Source organism: Salmo salar, chromosome ssa03, assembly GCF_905237065.1.
Source record: "Salmo salar chromosome ssa03, Ssal_v3.1, whole genome shotgun sequence".
Taxonomy (NCBI): domain Eukaryota; kingdom Metazoa; phylum Chordata; class Actinopteri; order Salmoniformes; family Salmonidae; genus Salmo; species Salmo salar.
Genome location: NC_059444.1, coordinates 36867536 through 36888257, shown reverse-complemented (window position 1 = coordinate 36888257; position 20722 = coordinate 36867536). Strand labels below are relative to the sequence as shown.

General features: G+C 42.4%; 1 protein-coding gene across 1 annotated transcript; it reads right to left on the bottom strand.

The window, feature by feature from the left end:
• Nucleotides 1-31: 31 nt before the first annotated feature.
• nedd8l (NEDD8 ubiquitin like modifier, like) lies at nt 32-3839 on the bottom strand. The gene is made up of 4 exons (XM_014191583.2): nt 3625-3839; nt 3284-3331; nt 3049-3131; nt 32-343 (listed from the first exon to the last, which is right to left on the bottom strand). Exons 1-4 carry the CDS (start codon nt 3640-3642, stop codon nt 226-228), a joined length of 267 nt encoding a protein of 88 aa, XP_014047058.1. The 5' UTR covers nt 3643-3839; the 3' UTR covers nt 32-225.
• Between the last annotated feature and the right edge of the window lie 16883 nt (nt 3840-20722).

Sequence of the window (20722 nt, the reverse complement as noted above, 5' to 3'; positions counted from 1 at the left end):
CAGCCATGCATGTACTTCAAAAGAAAAACGGTACATTTCACCTTTTATTCACAAGCAAAATAACCAGTGTCCAAACTCTCTCGCTGTGTCCCACTTACTTAAATTCCAACAGTGTTTTTGTAACCAACCATACAATCTACACAGAGGAATTATAGCAGTCCAAATTGCTGCTCTGTGGTGTGACGATGACAAACTCTGCCCACTACGGTTGGCCCCACTGCCCCACTAGGAGATGAGGTGGATGCAGGAACAGTGGCAGACTAGCCCTCCTCTTAGCGCCAGGACCAGATGCAGCACTGAGCCTCCCTGGATCTTGTAGTCCGCAGCTGTCTTCTCATCGTTCCTGAGAGGGATGGGATTAAGTCAGAGCAGATAAAACAAGTGTTGCATCCAAGATGTAATGCTGCCACTTGATTAATGCTAGAACCACCCTAAACCAACAGTGTTTATATTGTAAATAAAATAAATCAGCCCCCCCCCCAAAAAAAAAGCCATGTCCTGCTCCTTCCCTGTTGTATTTTACATTGCTCATTTGTCCGAATTTTGTTTATCACAAACATTTAAAAAAATGCACACCTATTCCCAACTTAACCTGCCAAGACAATGCTCTGTAAGACGTTGGTAGGCAGCCAGGCGCTGATGCGTGTCACTCTCCTCACTAAATTAACGACGAATGGACGAAAATTGTGCACTTCACAACTGAATTTAAATTGACCGTGCTCCTTGCGGGTTTATCATTCTTCACGTTTTACTTTGTAAAAAGAAGCTGTTACAGGCCTGTTTTATTTACTAGAGCGGAAAACATGCTACGTGTTGCAGTAGGTCCTTAGAATAATGCCAAACATATCCTTGAATATCCAAGTTGAGCCAAGGGACTCAAACGGTGCCAGCCCACTGAATGAATGGGCGATAATTGCACATTACTTCACAATGTCATTTAAAATAGGCCTAACTAAATGATAAGGAGGGTGAAGAGGTTGATTTAATTTAGAACAACAGTGTAATGATGAGTTTGTGTTATGCCTATTTATCGGCGTTGGCTCTCGTGTTAATAATTTGACCGCGTGCTTTGCTGGTTGATACGGGACTGTTATTATTAAATCATATTTATTGTAAGGGCAACTAAAATATGCTACGTGTTGCATTAGGCCTGTAGAATAATGCAAAACACATCCTTGACTCTATCCAAGATGATGAGCGAGGGGAAAGAAAGAAACGATGCAAGTCAGCCTACGCAGCCGGCCCATCGAAACTACACCTAAACTATACCGAAACTAATTTCACACGTAATAAGACAGCCTATAAACAAGATTAAATTGACAGTCTGAGTGACAATATTATCAGTTGTCAAATTGCACACGAAGAGACGGGCACATTTTGTAATTGACAGATGCAGGGAAAGAAGCATCACTTCATCACATGCAGGTAAAACGTTTTGATTTCTATATAGTATCAGAAAGATCATATTGTGCAGTTTCTATGATGCTTACGTTTGTCAAATAACTCAAAATTCAAGAGGTGCAGCTCTATTTCCAAATAATATCTGCTGTCCATGCACTCAGCACATGCCCACTCAGGGGCAGCATTTCTCTGGCTACTAAGAAAAGATGAGTAACATAATAAACTTAAAATATGGTATTCTGTTTTCGTTTAAATACATTTTCTTATTTCCACAATGTTTCTGTTGACCTGCCAAAACTAAATTATAAAGGACTTATTTGTGATGGACTTGAACTAGTGTTTTTTTCGTTTTGACAAACTAATGAAAACGCTATTATGCTCTTTGAAATAATTATTTAGTATTCTAATGTTAGCTAAGACCTTTATAAACACAACCAAATGATTATTCTTCAGATTGCATATATTAAATGTATTTATTAGACTGTTATAATGTTGATGGGTCATTGGCTGGAAGTGTCAAAAAATGGCTTTAGGCCTGCGTTTTTCACGAGGATGTCGTAGAATAATTTAAAACATATCCATGACTAACAAATAACTATTGATGTTATATTTATACATGGATATTGAGGCTTTGATTAAGAAGTTGGAGCTCTTCTCTGTCTGCGTCAAAAAGGACAACGCACAGGTCTTTCCATCACTGTATGATTTTGTTGTGTGCAAATAAACTCAAGCTTAAGGACAATGTCAAATGTGATATAACGAAGGACCTGAGTGAGTTGGGTGCCCAATTACGCAGGTACTTTCCCAAAACGGATGACACAAACAACTGGATTCGTTATCCATTTCATGCCCTGCCTCCAGTCCACTTACCGATATCTGAACAAGAGAGCATCGTCGAAATTGCAACAAGCGGTTCTGTGAAAACTGAATTTAATCAGAAGCCACTCCCAGATTTCTGGATTGGGCTGCGCTCAGAGTATCCTGCCTTGGCAAATCGCGCTGTTAAGACACTGATGCCCTTTGCAATCACGTACCTATGTCAGAGTGGATTCTCGGCCCTCACTAGCATGAAAACTAAATACAGGCACAGACTGTGTGTGGAAAATTATTTAAGACAGACTCTCTCCAATACAATCCAACATTGCAGAGTTATGTGCATCCTTTCAAGCACACCCTTCTCATTAGCCTGTGGTGAGTTATTCACAATTTTCAATTAACAAAAAGTTTATATGTAAGACGGTTAAATAAAGAGCAAAATGATTGATTATTATTATATTATTATTTGTGCCCTGGTCCTATAAGAGCTCTTTGTCACTTCCCACAAGCCGGGTTGTGACAAAAACTCACACTCATTCTTATGTTTAATAAATGTATCGTATAGTGTGTGTGTGTGGCAGGCTTACAACAATAGCAAAAAACAACATTTGAGAGTGCTCTGACCCTGGTGCTAGAGGGGGTACGCAGCTGGAGGTTGAATGTTTGAAGGGATACGGGACTACAAAAAGTTTGGGAACAACTGCTCTAGAGGGTACTTATAGGCAGAAAGGCCAGGCGCTTCTGGTGTTAAAGGGCGCAGATGTTTATTTATTTTTTTATTTCACCTTTATTTAACATGACAAGATTGTGATGGAAGGGTTTATCACTTACATCTGTTTTCCACTGTAGATGAGTCTTTGTTGTTGAGGTGGAATCCCCTCTTTCTCCTCCACCCTTTCTTTAATTCTCTCCACCTTCATAAATGTACAAGAGCGCATATAAGCACATCATTACAGGACATGACTCTCCAATGTATTACTGACATGAGTAACTTAATCCTTATATTACACATAGAAAGAAAATGCAATAGATTAAAATCAACCTTCAGAGTAATGATGTTTCATACCTTGTCTGTGGGCTCAATGTCGATCTCTATTTCTTTGCCAGTGAGAGTCTGAAACAGAAAAATTACGTTAACTAGCTAACTAACGTTACGTTAGGTAGCTAGTTAGCTAACATGGCTGTTGTTACAACATTGTCGCTTATACGGGGATGACGGTTCAATAGCCAATGACCTGTAATGTCCACTATATAACTAGCGCTGTTCAGATAAATACATTTACCAAAGATATGTATAACTAACATGTAAATTACGTCTAATATTACAATCCAACTAACGTTAGCTCGACGATGGTGAGATACGAACATACTAGAGGGCATGGCCACAAATTAAATGGCTGGTCTTACCTTAACCTTGATCAGCATTTTGACTTTAAATACGTTTTAAATCAATTTAAGATTAAATACCTAATCCACAATTATAGTGTTGTGGTATTGTTGTCAAATTCAGCAAACCTTCTGATTGAACTTTACTTCCTGTGTAAGTCACTGTTTTGTCCGTTGTCCATCTACCGTATTTTGTGAGACATAGGTTCCGCTTTGCAAATAATTCCTTTCTGGGAAAATACTGTATGTGACTGTTATAAAGTTAACTTTAAAAAACGTTGTGCACGGGGGAATTGTCATGTTGATACAGGAAAGGGCCGTCCCCAAAACTATTGCCACCAAGTTGGAAGCACAGAATAGTCTAGAATGTCATTGTATGCTGTAGCGTTAAGATTTCCCTTCACTGGAACTAAGGGGCCTAGCCCAAACCATGAAAAACAGACCCAGAACATTATTCCTCCTCCACCAAACTTTACAGTTGGCACTATGCATTCGGGCAGATAGCGTTCTCCTGGCATCCAGAAAAATCCAAATTTGTCCGTCGGATGGTGAAGCGTGATCCATCACTCCAGAGAATGCGTTTCCACTGCTCCAGAGTCCAATTGCGGTGAACTTTACACCACTGGCATTGCGCATGGTGAGCTTGTGTGTGGCTGCTTGGCCTTGGAAACCCATTTCATGAAGCTCCCGACTAACATTTCTTGTGCTGACGTTGCTTCCAGAGGCAGTTTGGAACTCGGTAGTGAGTGTTGCAACCGAAGACAGAGGCCCCCCCACCAAACATTTTTTGTGGCCCCCATCTTGATGGCGGAGAGAAATATTTACGTTTTAAAGGGAATTTCCAAGTCTACTAATTTTGCCATGGGGCGGAGAGAAACGTTTTCAGTTTTAAAGCACATTTCTGCAGTTCTACAAATTTTGCCATGCGGCGGAGAGAACATTTAGCAATTCTATAACAAATTTCATGCAATTCTAATATTGCCTTAGGGTGGAGAGACATCTTTGCAGTTTAAATCTTTTTTTCATGCAGTTCTACACTTTTTGCCATGGGGTGGAGAGGAATTATTGCAGTTTTAAAGGGCAATTCCACAACTTTTCAACCTCATATTCATCATCTTCCGCACCAAACCAGTGTATACATACGTAAAAACATTACATTTCTATCAAATCAAATGTATTTATAAAGCCCTTCTTACATCAGCTGATATCTCAAAGTGCTGTACAGAAACCCAGCCTAAAACCCCAAACAGCAAGCAATGCAGGTGTAGAAGCACGGTGGCTAGGAAAAACTCCCTAGAAAGGCCAGAACCTAGGAAGAAACCTAGAGAGGAACCAGGCTATGAGGGGAGGCCAGTCCTCTTCTGGCTGTGCCGGGTGGAGATTATAACAGAACATGGCCAAGATGTTCAAATGTTCATAGATGACCAGCAGGGTCAAATAATAATAATCACAGTGGTTGTCGATGGTGCAACAAGTCAGCACCTCAGGAGTAAATGTCAGTTGGCTTTTAATAGCCCATCATTAAGAGTATCTCTACCGCTCCTGCTGTCTCTCGAGAGTTGAAAACAGCAGGTCTGGGACAGGTAGCACATCCGGTGAACAGTTCAGGGTTTCATAGCCACAGGCAGAACAGTTGAAACTGGAGCAGCAGCACGGCCAGGACACCGAATAAGACAGGAAAAATACTCCAGATATAACGGACTGACCCTACTGCAGCATACATACTGGAGGCTGAGACAGGAGAGGTCGGGAGACACTGTGGCCCCATCCGACGATACCCCCGGACAGGGCCAAACAGGCAGGATATAACCCCACTCACTTTGCCAAAGCACAGCCCCCACACCACTAGAGGGATATCTTCAACCACCAAATTACCATCCTGAGACAAGGCCGAGTATAGCCCACAAAGATCTCCGTCATGGCACAACCCAAGGGGGGGCGCCAACCCAGACAGGAAGATCACGTCAGTGACTCAACCCACTCAAGTGACGCACCCCTCCTAGGGACGGCATGGAAGAGCACCAGTAAGCCAGTGACTCAGCCCCTGTAATAGGGTTAGAGGCAGAGAATCCCAGTGGAGAGAGGGGAATCGGCCAGGCAGAGACATTTCTATGATCTGTGGTTAAAAAGATAAGGTCCTAAAACAATGCTTCTTTGTAACATCACTTGGTTGGATTAAACGAAAAAACGGTGACTTTCAAAACCTGTAACAAGTTTCGAGACTTTTGATGACTTCATTGGTTAGAACTTTTTAACTTTGTATTTACCTCTTCAAAACGTAGAATTTTGCCGTTTTCACATACAGTGCATTCGGAAAGTATTCAGACCCCTTGACCTTTTCCACATTTTGTTACTTTACAGCCTTATTCTAAAATGTAAAAATGTTTTCCTCATCAATCTACGCACAATACCCCATAATGACAAAGCAAAAATAGCTTCTTTTTTTTGTTGCAAATGTAGAAAAAAAATATATAGCACATTTACATAAGTATTCAGACCCTTTACTCAGTACTTTGTTGAAGCACCTTTGGCAGTGATTACAGCCTCGAGTCTTCTTGGGTATGACGCTACAAGCTTGGCACACCTGTATTTGGTTCAAGTCCGGGCTCTGGCTGGGCCACTCAAGGACATTCAAAGACTTGTCCCGAATCCACTCCTGCATTTTCTTGGCTGTGTGCTTAGGGTCATTGTCCTGTTGGAAGGTGAACCTTTGCCCCAGTCTGAGGTCCTGAGCGCTCTGGAGCAGGTTTTCATCAAGGACCTCTCTGTACTTTGCTCTATTCATCTTTCCCTCGATCCTGACTAGTCTCCCAGTCCCTGCCACTGAAAAACATCCCCACAGCATGATGTTGCCACCACCATGCTTCACCATACGGATGGTGCCAGGTTTCCTCCAGATGTGATGCTTGGCATTCAGGCCAAAGAGTTAAATCTTTCAACAGACCAGAGAATCTTGTTTCTCATAGTCTGAGAGTCTTAAGGTGCCATTTGGCAAACTTTAAGCTGGCTGTTATGTGCCTTTTACTGAGGATTGGCTTCTGTCTGGCCACTCTACCTTAAAGGGCTGATTGGTGGAGTGCTGCAGAGATGGTTGTCCTTCTTGAAAGTTCTCCCATCTCCACAGAGGAACTCTGGAGCTCTGTCAGAGTGACCATTGGGTTCTTGGTCATTTAAAGCAAATTGCCTGCAATTCTACTATTTGAACTCACAACAGTAAATTGAGACCCCGACTGAGTTCCATTTATGGGTTTTTTATGGGGCCCTAAGTGACCAATTATGTCGCTTATGCCTGGAGCCGGCCCTGTTTTTAAATAAATAGCTTATACTTTTCAGTTTATTGAGAAGTAATTGAAAATAAATGCCCTTTTTTTATTATTTAATTATAATTTTAGATTATTTCCTGAATTGACTGCCTAATTCTAATTGAGCCCAATGCTGGTATAAATACAGTAAAGTACACACACACACACACACACACACAATGTTTTGAGCAAAATAGTGTTTTTTTAAAACATCTGCAAACTTCGAGGAGTAGTCATTCAAGGAGTTGGTCTGATGGTCAAATGTGATGTCATCAGCCTCCCCCTTGAGGAGAACTAAAGAGGAAAGGCCCACCCCGCCACTTGTGCCATGTCATGTCTGACCTGGACCATCTATTGAGATGTGCTTTTTGTTACAGGGGCAGTGCAGTCAAAAACGTGATTTTCCTGTAAAAAAAAGAAAGAAGATATTTCCATGCTATGAGATCGAAATAACACTCTGAAATTGAGAGAATGATGATAATGGCCTTTCAGTGTCAGCTTTTTTGGGGAAAAAGTGCCTGGAATTTCAGCCTCTTCAGATGGGATAGAGTTTTTGGCCCACGTTCTGATCTGATTATTCTGACCAATAACCAGTAATTTTTATTTGCATATGTATCCTTCTACTTTAAAGGGGAAATAGGGTAGGCTCGCTAGAGTCTAGATGATCCTATCCACCAATCAGTGCTGTTTATGTAAATATATTAAAAAAATTATCATCACGCCCACACAATCAGACTGAGCATTTCAATGACAAAAGGAGGCTCAGGGAAATAAATGATTACAAATGTATTTTGAGTTAATTTCATGAAATAAACACACACATTGATTTATTAGACATACAGTGATGATTAAAAAAATATATTTAATTGTCACAACTGTCGGAAGGATTGGACCAAAGCGCAGCGTGTTGAGTGCTCATCTTCGTTTATTAGAGTAAAGTGAACACTTAAACAAAATATAACACAACGACATACGACAGTTCCGTAAGGTACATAGACTATACGGAAAACAACCACCCACAACCCACAGGAAAGAACAGGCTGCCTAAGTATGGCTTCCAATCAGAGACAACGAAAGACACCTGCCTCTGATTGTAAACCATACTCAGCCACACATAGAAAAACGAACATAGAAAATGAAAACTAGAACATATGCCCTGGAAACAAACAAACCCCAAAACACACAAAAAACAACACCCCCTGCCACGCCCTGACCAACTACAATGACAAATGACCCTTTTTACTGGTCAGGACGTGACATTAATAAACTTAACCACATGGATTTGGGATTTTGGATTTTCATTAGAATCAAAAGTACCAATGCAAAGTTACACCTCACTTTTCAATTTTTTTTTTTTATTACATAAAACTGATCAGAATTCCAAAGAATGCCGATGTCACGCCGGAAAAAACATTTGGGGGGTGTGACGTAATATGGAGTACCCGGCAAGCCAGCTGTAACGGCAGTTGTATAGAGGGGACCAAGGCACGGCGTGTTGAGTGCTCATGATTATTATTTAATGAAAAAAATGAAACACTTTACAAAGGAACAAAAACGACAGCAAACAGTTCCGTCAGGCAACAACCACAAAACGGAAAACAACTACCCACAAAACATCATAGAAAAACCCCAACTTAAATATGATCTCCAATTAGAGACAACACGAACCAGCTGCCTCTAATTGGAAATCATCCCAAAACTCAACATAGAAATAGAAAAACAAGAACTAAACATAGAAACAACAAACATAGACTGCCCACCGATATCACACCCTGACCTAACTACACAGAGAAAAAACAGCTCTCATAGGTCAGAGCGTGACACCAGCCTATTCCCTATACTATAAACTCCAACAGAAATAACTTCAAATTAAACCAAATCATTTGCACTCATGACTACTTGTTTCAATTACATTTTCAGCCAACATACAAGTAAATACTTAATGAATTTATTATTACAAATCACCTTGCAAGGTTGCTAGCCAACTAGCCTGCTAATGTTAGCCCTACAAGCCTGCTAAAGTTAGCCCTACCAGCCTGATAATGTTATGTTATTACTGCATGAGTCAGCCAGTTGCTATCAACACGATAGCTTACAGCTACATTAATGTAAACTAAAGTTTTGGAAATATGCAATCTAACCAGTTATCAAATAATGTTACCGGTATATGCAGTTATCCTAGCCAGCAAGCCAGCTAGCTATTTTATTTTTTATTTTAGCCTGTTAGCTAGCCTAGCTAGCCAACCACCACGGTCAACATAGCTAAGTAGTAACGTTAAGCCAGAGAATAACTAGTCTAGCACAGGAAGGAACCCACAGAACAACAACAAAGCCAGCATCCTTACAACAAACTTTTGCAGTCAGAGTGCAATATAAATGCAGTACACTGCAGTATACTGCAGTTAGAGTGCAGTATAACTGCAGTATGTTGCAAATACTGCATCCAAAATAACTGCAGTTTTAGTGCAGTATAACGGCAAGTCAACTGCAGTACACTGTAGTTATTCTGAAATTACTACGCCAAAATACCACAGTTGACTGCAGTTACTGCCCTTTTACTGCAGTCTCAAAACTGCTATCTTGTTTTATAAGGGGATATGAAGTAGAGAGAGTGAAGACTTACTAATTGACGGCTGAGTTAGCTACCAAAGTCAAAGAAGAGCCAAGGAGAGGCCTTCAGAGGGAGAGGCCGTTTCACCAGCCAAGGTAACACTCGCGATGACACTCGCGATGTACTGGTAGGTTGGTAGGAAATAGAGGTTGCAGGTTTCACATTCACGCTCTGCTCATTCTGAATCCTGCCTTCCACTAGTTATACTAAGCCACTGAAGTTCTCCGGGATGAAATTAGCACTGTATATAGTAGACGTGTGCATAGCTCCCAATCGCCAATCCGCATGTTTCAACCAGACAAACCGGTTCCAATGCAAAGCTAGCTTCTTGTTTTTGGGGCACAAATGAGTCGTAACCCCATCCTTGTGGGTATTACTACTCTATGTGGGTATTACAGAACTAGCTACAAATGACGGAAAACTACTATAACACTCACTCGCTCAACTACCAAACGCACAGGAGAAGAGGCAACATAGTTTTTTTTACATGAATTTATATGGTTTCTTCTTCATGGATATACATAGTAAATCACCTGCACCAACACTTGGTTTGGAATTTGTAATTACATGCTAGTGTATCAGTTTACGTCCCTCTCCTAGTGAAGAGGAGTCAACATTCCACTACAACATCCATGACCGCATCATCCAGAAACGGGTCATTTGTGTCCCCAACTATCCAGACCCCCTGACTTTTTCAACATTTTGTTACATTACAGCCGTTTTCTAAAATGTATTAAATAAAACAATTTCCTCAGCAATCTACACACAATACCTCATACTGAAAAAGCGAAAACAGAATTTTTGGACATTTTTGCTAATGTATTAAAAACAGAAATACCTTATTTGCATAAGTATTTAGACCCTTTTCTATGAGACTCGAAATTGAGCTCAGGTGCATCCTGTTTCCATTGATCATCCTTGAGATGTTTCTACAACATGATTTGAGTCCATGTGTGGTAAATTCAATTGATTGGACATTATTTGGAAAGGCACACACCTATCTATATAAGGTCCCACAGTTGACAGTGCATGTCAGAGCATAAATCAAGCCATGAGGTCGAACGGAATTGTCTGTAGAGGTTCGAGACAGGATCGTGTCAAGGCATTGAAGGTCCCCAAGAACAGTGGCCTCCATCATTCTTAAATGGAAGAAGTTTGGAACCACCAAGACTCTTCCTAGAGCTGGCCACCCAGCCAAACTAAGCAATCAGGGGAGAAGGGCCTTGGTCAGATTTGGGACCAAGAACCTGATGATCACTTTGACTGAGCTCTAGAGTTCCTATGTGGAGATGGGAGAACCTTCCAGATGGACAATCATCTTTGCAGCACTCCACCAATCAGGCCTTTATGTTAGAGTGGCCAGATGGAAGCCACTCCCCAGTAAAAGGCACATGACAGCTCGCTATGAGTTTGCCAAAAGACACTCATGACAGTCCTGTAAGGATCCAAATAGGTCAGGTCAGCTGACAATGACTTCAGCTAGACTTCAGCTAGACCCCAGCTAGACCCCCTTTCAACCGCAGAGGGGAGAGAAGGGAACTGGTGGGGGGTTGACAGCTCACACCCTGTTGTAAATCAAGAACATTCATCTCCCTCTCCAAATTCACCTAAGGAATGTGCCTTTGTCTACACATACATTTTCCTTCCGAAACACGTTCTGAAGTGAATACTGGAACAATATTTCTAACATAGAACGTGGGGAATGGTCAAAGGCGATCTAAAAAATAATGTAATTTCAGTTATTTTGTGATGTCATTAAAAGTGTTATAATGGAAATACTGTAACTTGAAAAGTATACACACTACATGTACGAAGTTTCCATCTTCAACGTTGTGTATGAAATATGAACAATTATTTTGGGGTTTTTGTTAAGAGAGGGATGTGATCTTAACTATAAGAGGAAAATGTTTCTATAACTTTGTACAAGTAGTCACCGCCCCTTTGATTGAGGTCAGAGAGCATGTCAGCCTCACGAACTGCCCCTTTTGAAGAACTGTACAAAATGATTGGTTAAGAATTAACATATCAGACCAGAAAGGCGTCAATCTGTAGCTCACGTCCAAAGTGGTTTGAACTCTGAAATCTCAACACGAGGTAGAGACGATAGTCACCTCCCGAACAATCACTGGTACGGCTGATTAGCTGTCCTATATAAAGTATCTAGAAAAGTGAATTTAAGTGGGACCATTCTACTACTCTTCTCAAATCACCGTAGTATGCTACTCTTATCACCCCACTGAGAACCATCAATGCGGCTGGCTAGCCTATCTTCAAAGAATCATCTTCCAGAGCGAGTGAAAGTAGAGTGAGCTCTGAAGTTCTGTTCAGGACTACACGATGGGTCGCCGGATGCCAAGCGATGGCAGAGGAGTGCAACAGTAGGATACGGGTAGGGAACCCTTTTGGACAATCGGAGCGTTACAAGCTTTCCCGCGAAAAGGCCCAACACCCTTTCCAAGAAGGACTGGTTCCGACAGAAATACACAAAGAACCAAGACATTCATAATTTCTTACTCCAAACCGGCGGAAGTTTGTGTGCAAAGTATATGATTACTGTGAGAATGTCTCTAAATGTACCAAAGTATTATGTCTCTGTCCCTCTCTCTCTTGCCCTCTCCATGTCTTTTGTAACAAGCCGCCATTTTGTATCAGTCCACTAGGGACCTGTTTGTAATGTATTAAGTGTGTATGTTTATCCTGTGTTACAATTTAGTCAGTTATGATTCAGTACTACAAATTTACTAGCTAAGGCTGGGGGTTTTGCAGATGCAGGAGGTTACGACTGTTCAGAATGACGATATAATACGAGGTTATGATTAAGAAGTTGACTGTTAATGGATGTGATAGGACCTTTTAAAGTTTAAAGAACCGCTCTCGTGGTGCCCCAAATTCTAATGAGTTTATTGTTACATGATTGATTTAATTGGGTAACAATTAAACATAGTTGGTTGATTAGATAAATAACTGTCACGGTTGTCGCAGCGGGAATATGTATACTCATCTTTTAATTTTGAAGGAGAAACAAATAAATACTTATACAAAAAAAAAAAACAGTCCTGTCAGGTGCACAAACACTAAACAAGGAACAACTACCCACAAAATCCCACAGAAAAACACCCCTCTTAAATAGGACCTTCAATTAGAAGCAACTAGAAGCAGCTGCTTTCAATTGAAGGTGAACCCAATTAACTAAACATAGAACTAGACATACTAGATAAACATAGAAATATACTAACATAGAACATAGCCCAACAAACCCCAAAACACTCTAAACAAACACCCCTCTTAAAACAGAACATAGCCCAACAAACCCCGAAACACTCTAAATAAACACACCCCTGCCACATCCTGACCAAACTACAATAACAAATAACCCCTTTACTGGTCAGGACGTGACAATAACAGTCTAAAGATTAATGAAAGTAAAGTCACAGCATCACCTTATTACTCTCAGAGCATGAGAAACAAGATTCTCTGGTCTGATGAAACCAAGATTGAACTCTTTGGCCTGAATGCCAAGTGTCACGTCTGGAGGAAAGCTGGCACCATCCCTACAGTGAAGCAGGGTGGTGGCAGCATCATGCTGTGGGTAGCTTTTTCAGCGGCAGGGAGACTAGTCAGGATCGCAGGAAAGATGAATGGAGCAAAGTACAAAGAGATCCTTGATGAAAACCTGCTCTAGAGGACTCAGGACCTCAGACTGGGACAAAAGTTCACCTTCCAACAGGACCCAAGGGCACTGTATATTGACCCCAATGTATGCTATTGTAACAGTGTAGGTTCCGTCCCTCTCTTCGCCCCAACCCGGGCTCGAACCAGGGACCCTTGCACACATCAACAACTGACACCCACGAAGCATCGTTACCCATCGCGCCACAAAAGCCGCGGCCGATGCAACGCAAGGGGAAACCCTACTTCAAGTCTCAGAGCGAGTGACGTCACTGATTGAAACGCTATTAGCGCGCACCACCGCTAACTAACTAGCCATTTCACATCGGTTACACTATCTTGGATCCCTCAAAGACTGTTCCTCCTATTCCCCAGATGACTGGAAATAAACATATATATTCAACCAACCTGACTAACAGACCTGACTTAAGGCCTAAACCTGCTGCTATTGAATCACCCAATTGTGTGTTTACAAAAGGTAAACATCTATGGGGTGCAGTGTTGAGCCAGTTTAGCTTTTGTCACCTTTTCAACTCAAATAATTCAACCAAACATTCCCCCTTGTTTGTAGACCAGAGGGGTGGATGCCCCTGTTACCTATCCCTGCATCTGGTAGTGCCGAGGCTCATGGAGGATTGGTTTTCCACATTGCAATCCTTAATGGTGAGTGTGACTCAGATACCCTAGAAGAGGAGGTGCTGCCCACGGCTGGTTGAAATCTAGCTAGCAGATTGATGCGCCATTAGTCGTTACAGGATAGGTACTGTTTGGCGTAGCGCGGAGAATTTTTGACCAACATTATCTAAGCCATACTATCTTCGTTCTAAATTCGGCCAAACATGCATCTTCTAAAATGACATTTTAGAAGATGCATGCTATGAAAATATATATATTTTCATTGCTCCATGAAGTACATGGAGCAACATACATGACAGTACATGACAACTCCCTTGTGTCCTCCTCCCAGAGTGCTAAGAACCTTGGCGTGATCCTGGACAACACCCTGTCGTTCTCCACTAACATCAAGGCGGTGACCCGATCCTGTAGGTTCATGCTCTACAACATTCGCAGAGTACGACCCTGCCTCACACAGGGAAGCGGCGCAGGTCCTAATCCAGGCACTTGTCATCTCCCGTCTGGATTACTGCAACTTGCTGTTGGCTGGGCTCCCTGCCTGTGCCATTAAACCCCTACAACTCATCCAGAACGCCGCAGCCCGTCTGGTGTTCAACCTTCCCAAGTTCTCTCACGTCACCCCGCTCCTCCGCTCTCTCCACTGGCTTCCAGTTGAAGCTCGCATCCGCTACAAGACCATGGTGATTGCCTACGGAGCTGTGAAGGGAACGGCACCTCCATACCTTCAGGCTCTGATCAGGCCCTACACCCAAACAAGGGCACTGCGTTCATCCACCACTGGCCTGCTGGCCCCCCTACCTCTGAGGAAGCACAGTTCCCGCTCAGCCCAGTCAAAACTGTTCGCTGCTCTGGCACCCCAATGGTGGAACAAGCTCCCTCACGACGCCAGGACAGCGGAGTCAATCACCACCTTCCGGAGACACCTGAAACCCCACCTCTTTAAGGAATACTTAGGATAGGATAAAGTAATCCTTCTAACCCCCCCCCCCCCCCCCCTCCCTTTAAAAGATTTAGATGCACTATTGTAAAGTGGTTGTTCCACTGGATATCATAAGGTGAATGCACCATTTTGTAAGTCGCTCTAGATAAGAGTGTCTGCTAAATGACTTAAATGTAAAAATGTAATGTAAAATGTAAGTAATCTTCTCTTATTAATCAAGACAGGCGAGTCCACCCCAAAGTGTCTCATGTCATGATGACTCTCGCCTGTCTCGAAAAATGACAGAAGATTTGAATGGCGGCATACACATTGTTGGATTATTATTGATGGAGCAAAACAATCATTTACAGTATTTTAATACTGGAGCATTTTTGAAATTCAAACAAACCACCTGCAACTGGACACTGACATTTTAGAAGATACATGTTTGGCTGTATCGAGAACGAAGATAGTATCGCCAAGTTAAGGTTGGTCGTAAATGTGGTGCTATGCCAAACAGACCCTATCCTAGAAATTCCATGATTTTATGTTTATTGACAGTGTCAGAAAAAACAATCCCATACGCCACTCCAGAAACTAAGTGTTCAATTGGGTTGAGAGCTCGTGACTAAGATGGCCATTGCTTATTGTTTACATCGTTTTCATGCTCATCAAACCATTCAGTTACCACTCGTGCCCTGTGAATGGGGGCATCTTCATCCTATGGAAGCATAGCCATGGGAGCCAAAATAATGGCCTGCCCAGCATTTTTATACATGACCTTAAGCATGATAAGATGTTAATTAATGAATTAACTCAAATCAAATTGTATTGGTCACATACACGTGTTTAGCAGATGTTATTATGGGTGTAGCGAAATGCTTGTATTTCTAGCTCCGACAGTACAGTAATATCTAACAAGAAATATCTAACAATTTCACAACATATACCCAATACACACAAATCTAAGTAAAGGAATGATGAATTAAGAATATATAAATATCTGGACTAGCAATGTCAGAGCGGTATAGACTAAGTTACAGTAGAATGGACAACAATACAGTATATACATATGAGATGAGTAATGCAAGATATGTAAACATTATTAAAGTGACATCATTAAAGTGACTAGTGTTCCATTTATTAAAGTGGCCAATGATTTCAAGTCTGTGTATATAGGCAGCACTCTCTAATGTGTTAGTGATGGCTATTTAACAGTCTGATGGCCTTTTTCAGTCTCTCGGTCCCAGCTTTGATGCACCTGTACTGACCTCGCCTTCTGGATGATAATGGGATGAACAGGCAGTGGCTTGGGTGGTTGATGTCCTTGATGATCTTTTTGCCCTCAGGAACCACACCTGTGTGGAAGCACCTGCTTTCAATACATTTTGTATCCCTCATTTACTCAAGTGTTTCCATCATGAAAACATCGGCTAGTGCAGGGATCAGTAACTAGATTCAGCCTCAAGACAATTTTTTCTTGAGTGGATGGTATTTGCAACATATTGCAGTTATACTGCACTCTAACTGCAGTTGTACTGCAGTAACATAATTACAAATAATTTGCAAACTGCAAATTGACAGCAAGAAGCCCATACGGATAAAATATTTAACTAAAACAGAATAATTCCAAACCTTGCTTACATTTGTATACACTCACATACTGTATATTTCTCTATTATAACATATTTCCAAAATTAAAATCACTTGGAGCTGATCTTTTATGTATTTTATGTCCAAGAATAATAAAAAATGTATTTTAAAAAATCTATTTCTTTTGCACAGAAAACTTGGGGGGCAACATAAAATCAACCGCGGGCCGCCAGTTGGGGGACTATCTTCGTTCTCAATTCGGCCAAACATGCATCTTCTAAAATGACATTTTAGAAGATGCATGCTATGAAAATATATATTTTTTCATTGCTCCATGAAGTAATCTTCTCTTATTAATTAAGACAGGTGAGTCCACCCCAAAGTGCCTCATGTCATGATGACTCTCGCCTGTCTCGATCAATGACAGAAGATTTGAATGGCGGCATACACATTGTTGGATTACTTTTGATGACTTACTTTGGTAGTGTAGAGCATGGCTATTCAACTCTTACCATACGAGGTCCGAAACCTGCTAGTTTTCTGTTCTACATGATAATTAAATGCACCCACCCGGTGTCCTAGGTCTCTAAACAATAAAAAAAAAACTTAGTGGAACTGGCTTCGAGGTCCAGAGTTTAGTTTGAGGGGTGTAAAGCATAGCACAAAGAATTTGACCCACGTTTACTTGGTGATACACTTACTCATTTCCTGACTTAATGCTACATTATTAAATAAAATAAATGTTTGGCTCCGTGAAGTAATCCAACAATGTGTATGCCGCAATCTTATCTATACTGCTCAAAAAAATAAAGGGAACACTTAAACAACACAATGTAACTCCAAGTCAATCACACTTCTGTGAAATCAAACTGTCCACTTAGGAAGCAACACTGATTGACAATAAATTTCACATGCTGTTGTGCTAATGGAATAGACAACAGGTGGAAATTATAGGCAATAAGCAAGACACCCCCAATAAAGGAGTGGTTCAGCAGGTGGGGACCACAGACCACTTCTCAGTTCCTATGCTTCCTATGCTATGTTTTGGTCACTTTTGAATGCTGGCGGTGCTTTCACTCTAGTGGTAGCATGAGACGGAGTCTACAACCCACACAAGTGGCTCAGGTAGTGCAGCTCATCCAGGATGGCACATCAATGCGAGCTGTGGCAAGAAGGTTTGCTGTGTCTGTCAGCGTAGTGTCCAGAGCATGGAGGCTCTACCAGGAGACAGGCCAGTACATCAGGAGACGTGGAGGAGGCCGTAGGAGGGCAACAACCCAGCAGCAGGACCGCTACCTCCGCTTTTGTGCAAGGACAAGCAGAAGGAGCACTGCCAGAGCCCTGCAAAATGACCTCCAGCAGGCCACAAATGTGCATGTGTCTGCTCAAACGGTCAGAAACAGACTCCATGAGGGTGGTATGAGGCCCCGACGTCCACAGGTGGGGGTTGTGCTTACAGCCCAACACCGTGCAGGACGTTTGGCATTTGCCAGAGAACACCAAGATTGGCAAATTCGCCACTGGCGCCCTGTGCTCTTCACAGATGAAAGCAGGTTCACACTGAGCACGTGACAGACGTGACAGAGTCTGGAGACGCCGTGGAGAACGTTCTGCTGCCTGCAACATCCTCCAGCATGACCGGTTTGGCGGTGGGTCAGTCATGGTGTGGGGTGGCATTTCTTTGGGGGGCCGCACAGCCCTCCATGTGCTCGCCAGAGGTAGCCTGACTGCCATTAGGTACCGAGATTAGATCCTCAGACCCCTTGTGAGATCATATGCTGGTGCGGTTGGCCCTGGGTTCCTCCTAATGCAAGACAATGCTAGACCTCATGTGGCTGGAGTGTGTCAGCAGTTCCTGCAAGAGGAAGGCATTGATGCTATGGACTGGCCCGCCCGTTCCCCAGACCTGAATCCAATTGAGCACATCTGGGACATCATGTCTCGCTCCATCCACCAACGCCACGTTGCACCACAGACTGTCCAGGAGTTGGCGGATGCTTTAGTCCAGGTCTGGGAGGAGATCCCTCAGGAGACCATCCGCCACCTCATCAGGAGCATGCCCAGGCGTTGTAGCGAGGTCATACAGGCACGTGGAGGCCACACACACTACTGAGCCTCATTTTGACTTGTTTTAAGGACATTACATCAAAGTTGGGTCAGCCTGTAGTGTGGTTTTCCACTTCAATTTTGAGTGTGACTCCAAATCCAGACCTCCATGGGTTGATAAATTGGATTTCCATTGATTATTTTTGTGTGAATTTGTTGTCAACACATTCAACTATGTAAAGAAAAAAGTATTTAATAAGATTATTTCTTTCATTCAGATCTAGGATGTGTTGTTTAAGTGTTCCCTTTATTTTTTTGAGCAGTGTATTTCAAATATTCTCACTGATCAGGAAAGCTTGTTTTGCTTCATTCTGTTGAGCCATTTTCTTTGTCCAAATTAAGTTCCAACTGTAATGCTGTGTTTGCTGCAATGTAATAGCCTGCTCGTATTTTCCCTGTAAACAATAGCTTGACTTACTTTTGATATTACCCTAATAAAGTTGAGAAACGTTTGTGAAGGTTTGGTGTGGTTGTTATTAAACATTTCACTGCAGTGTGCTTAATCAGGGTCACACAGAGTGTTTCTTGGTAGTCTTAAACAAAAGTATACACCTCACACCAGTGGAGGCTCCTCAGAGGAGGAAGGGGAGGACCATCCTCCTCAGTGAATTTCATACAAATAATAATAGTGAAACATTAAAAAAGTTATCATTTTTAGATAACACTATACTAAATATATTTACATCACCAAATAACTGAGTAAAACACACTGTTTTTAAATGAATGTCTACAGGAGCCTCAGCAGCACTCTATAGGCTGCAAACTTTCTACTTTTAAACTCGGACAAAACAGAGATGCTTGTTCTAGGTCCCAAGAAACAAAGAGATCTTCTGTTGAATCTGACAATTAATCTGGATGGTTGTACAGTCGTCTCAAATAAAACTGTGAAGGACCTCGGCGTTACTCTGGACCCTGATCTCTCTTTTGAAGAACATATCAAGACTGTTTCAAGGACAGCTTTTTTCCATCTACGTAACATTGCAAAAATCAGAAATTTTCTGTCCAAAAATGACGCAGAAAAATTAATCCATGCTTTTGTTACTTCTAGGCTGGACTACTGCAATGCTCTACTTTCCGGCTACCCGGATAAAGCACTAAATAAACTTCAGTTAGTGCTAAATACGGCTGCTAGAATCCTGACTAGAACCAAAAAATTTGATCATATTACTCCAGTGTTAGCCTCCCTACACTGGCTTCCTGTTAAGGCAAGGGCTGATTTCAAGGTTTTACTGCTAACCTACAAAGCATTACATGGGCTTGCTCCTACCTATCTTTCCGATTTGGTCCTGCCGTACATACCTACACGTACGCTACGGTCACAAGACGCAGGCCTCCTAATTGTCCCTAGAATTTCTAAGCAAACGGCTGGAGGTAGGGCTTTCTCCTATAGAGCTCCATTTTTATGGAATGGTCTGCCTACCAATGTGAGAGACGCAGACTCAGTCTCAACCTTTAAGTCTTTACTGAAGACTTATCTCTTCAGTAGGTCCTATGATTAAGTATAGTCTGGCCCAGGAGTGTGAAGGTGAACGGAAAGGCTGGAGCAACGAACCGCCCTTGCTGTCTCTGCCTTGCCGGTTCCCCTCTTTCCACTGGGATTCTCTGCCTCTAACCCTTTTACAGAGGCTGAGTCACTGGCCTACTGGTGTTCTTCCATGCTGTCCATGGGAGGGGTGCGTCACTTGAGTGGGTTGAGTCACTGACGTGGTCTTCCTGTCTGGGTTGGCGCCCCCCCTTGGGTTGTGCCATGGCGGAGATCGTTGTGGGCTATACTCGGCCTTGTCTTAGGACGGTAAGTTGGTGGTTGGAGACATCCCTCTAGTGGTGTGGGGGCTGTGCTTTGGCAAAGTGGGTGGGGTTATATCCTGCCTGTTTGGCCCTGTCCGGGGTATCATCGGATGGGGCCACAGTGTCTTCTGATCCCTCCTGTCTCAGCCTCCAGTATTTATGCTGCAGTAGTTTATGTGTCGGGGGCTAGGGTCAGTCTGTTACATCTGGAGTATTTCTCTTGTCTTATCCGGTGTCCTGTGTGTTTTTAAATATGCTCTCTCTAATTCTCTCTTTCTCTCTTTCTGTCTTTCTCTCGGAGGACCTGAGCCCTAGGACCATGCCTCAGGACTACCTGGTATGATGACTCCTTGCTGTCCCCAGTCCACCTGGCCGTGCTGCTGCTCCAGTTTCAACTGTTCTGCCTGCGGCTATGGAACCCTGACCTGTTCACCGGACGTGCTTGTTGCACCCTCGACAACTACTATGATTATTATTATTTGACCATGCTGGTCA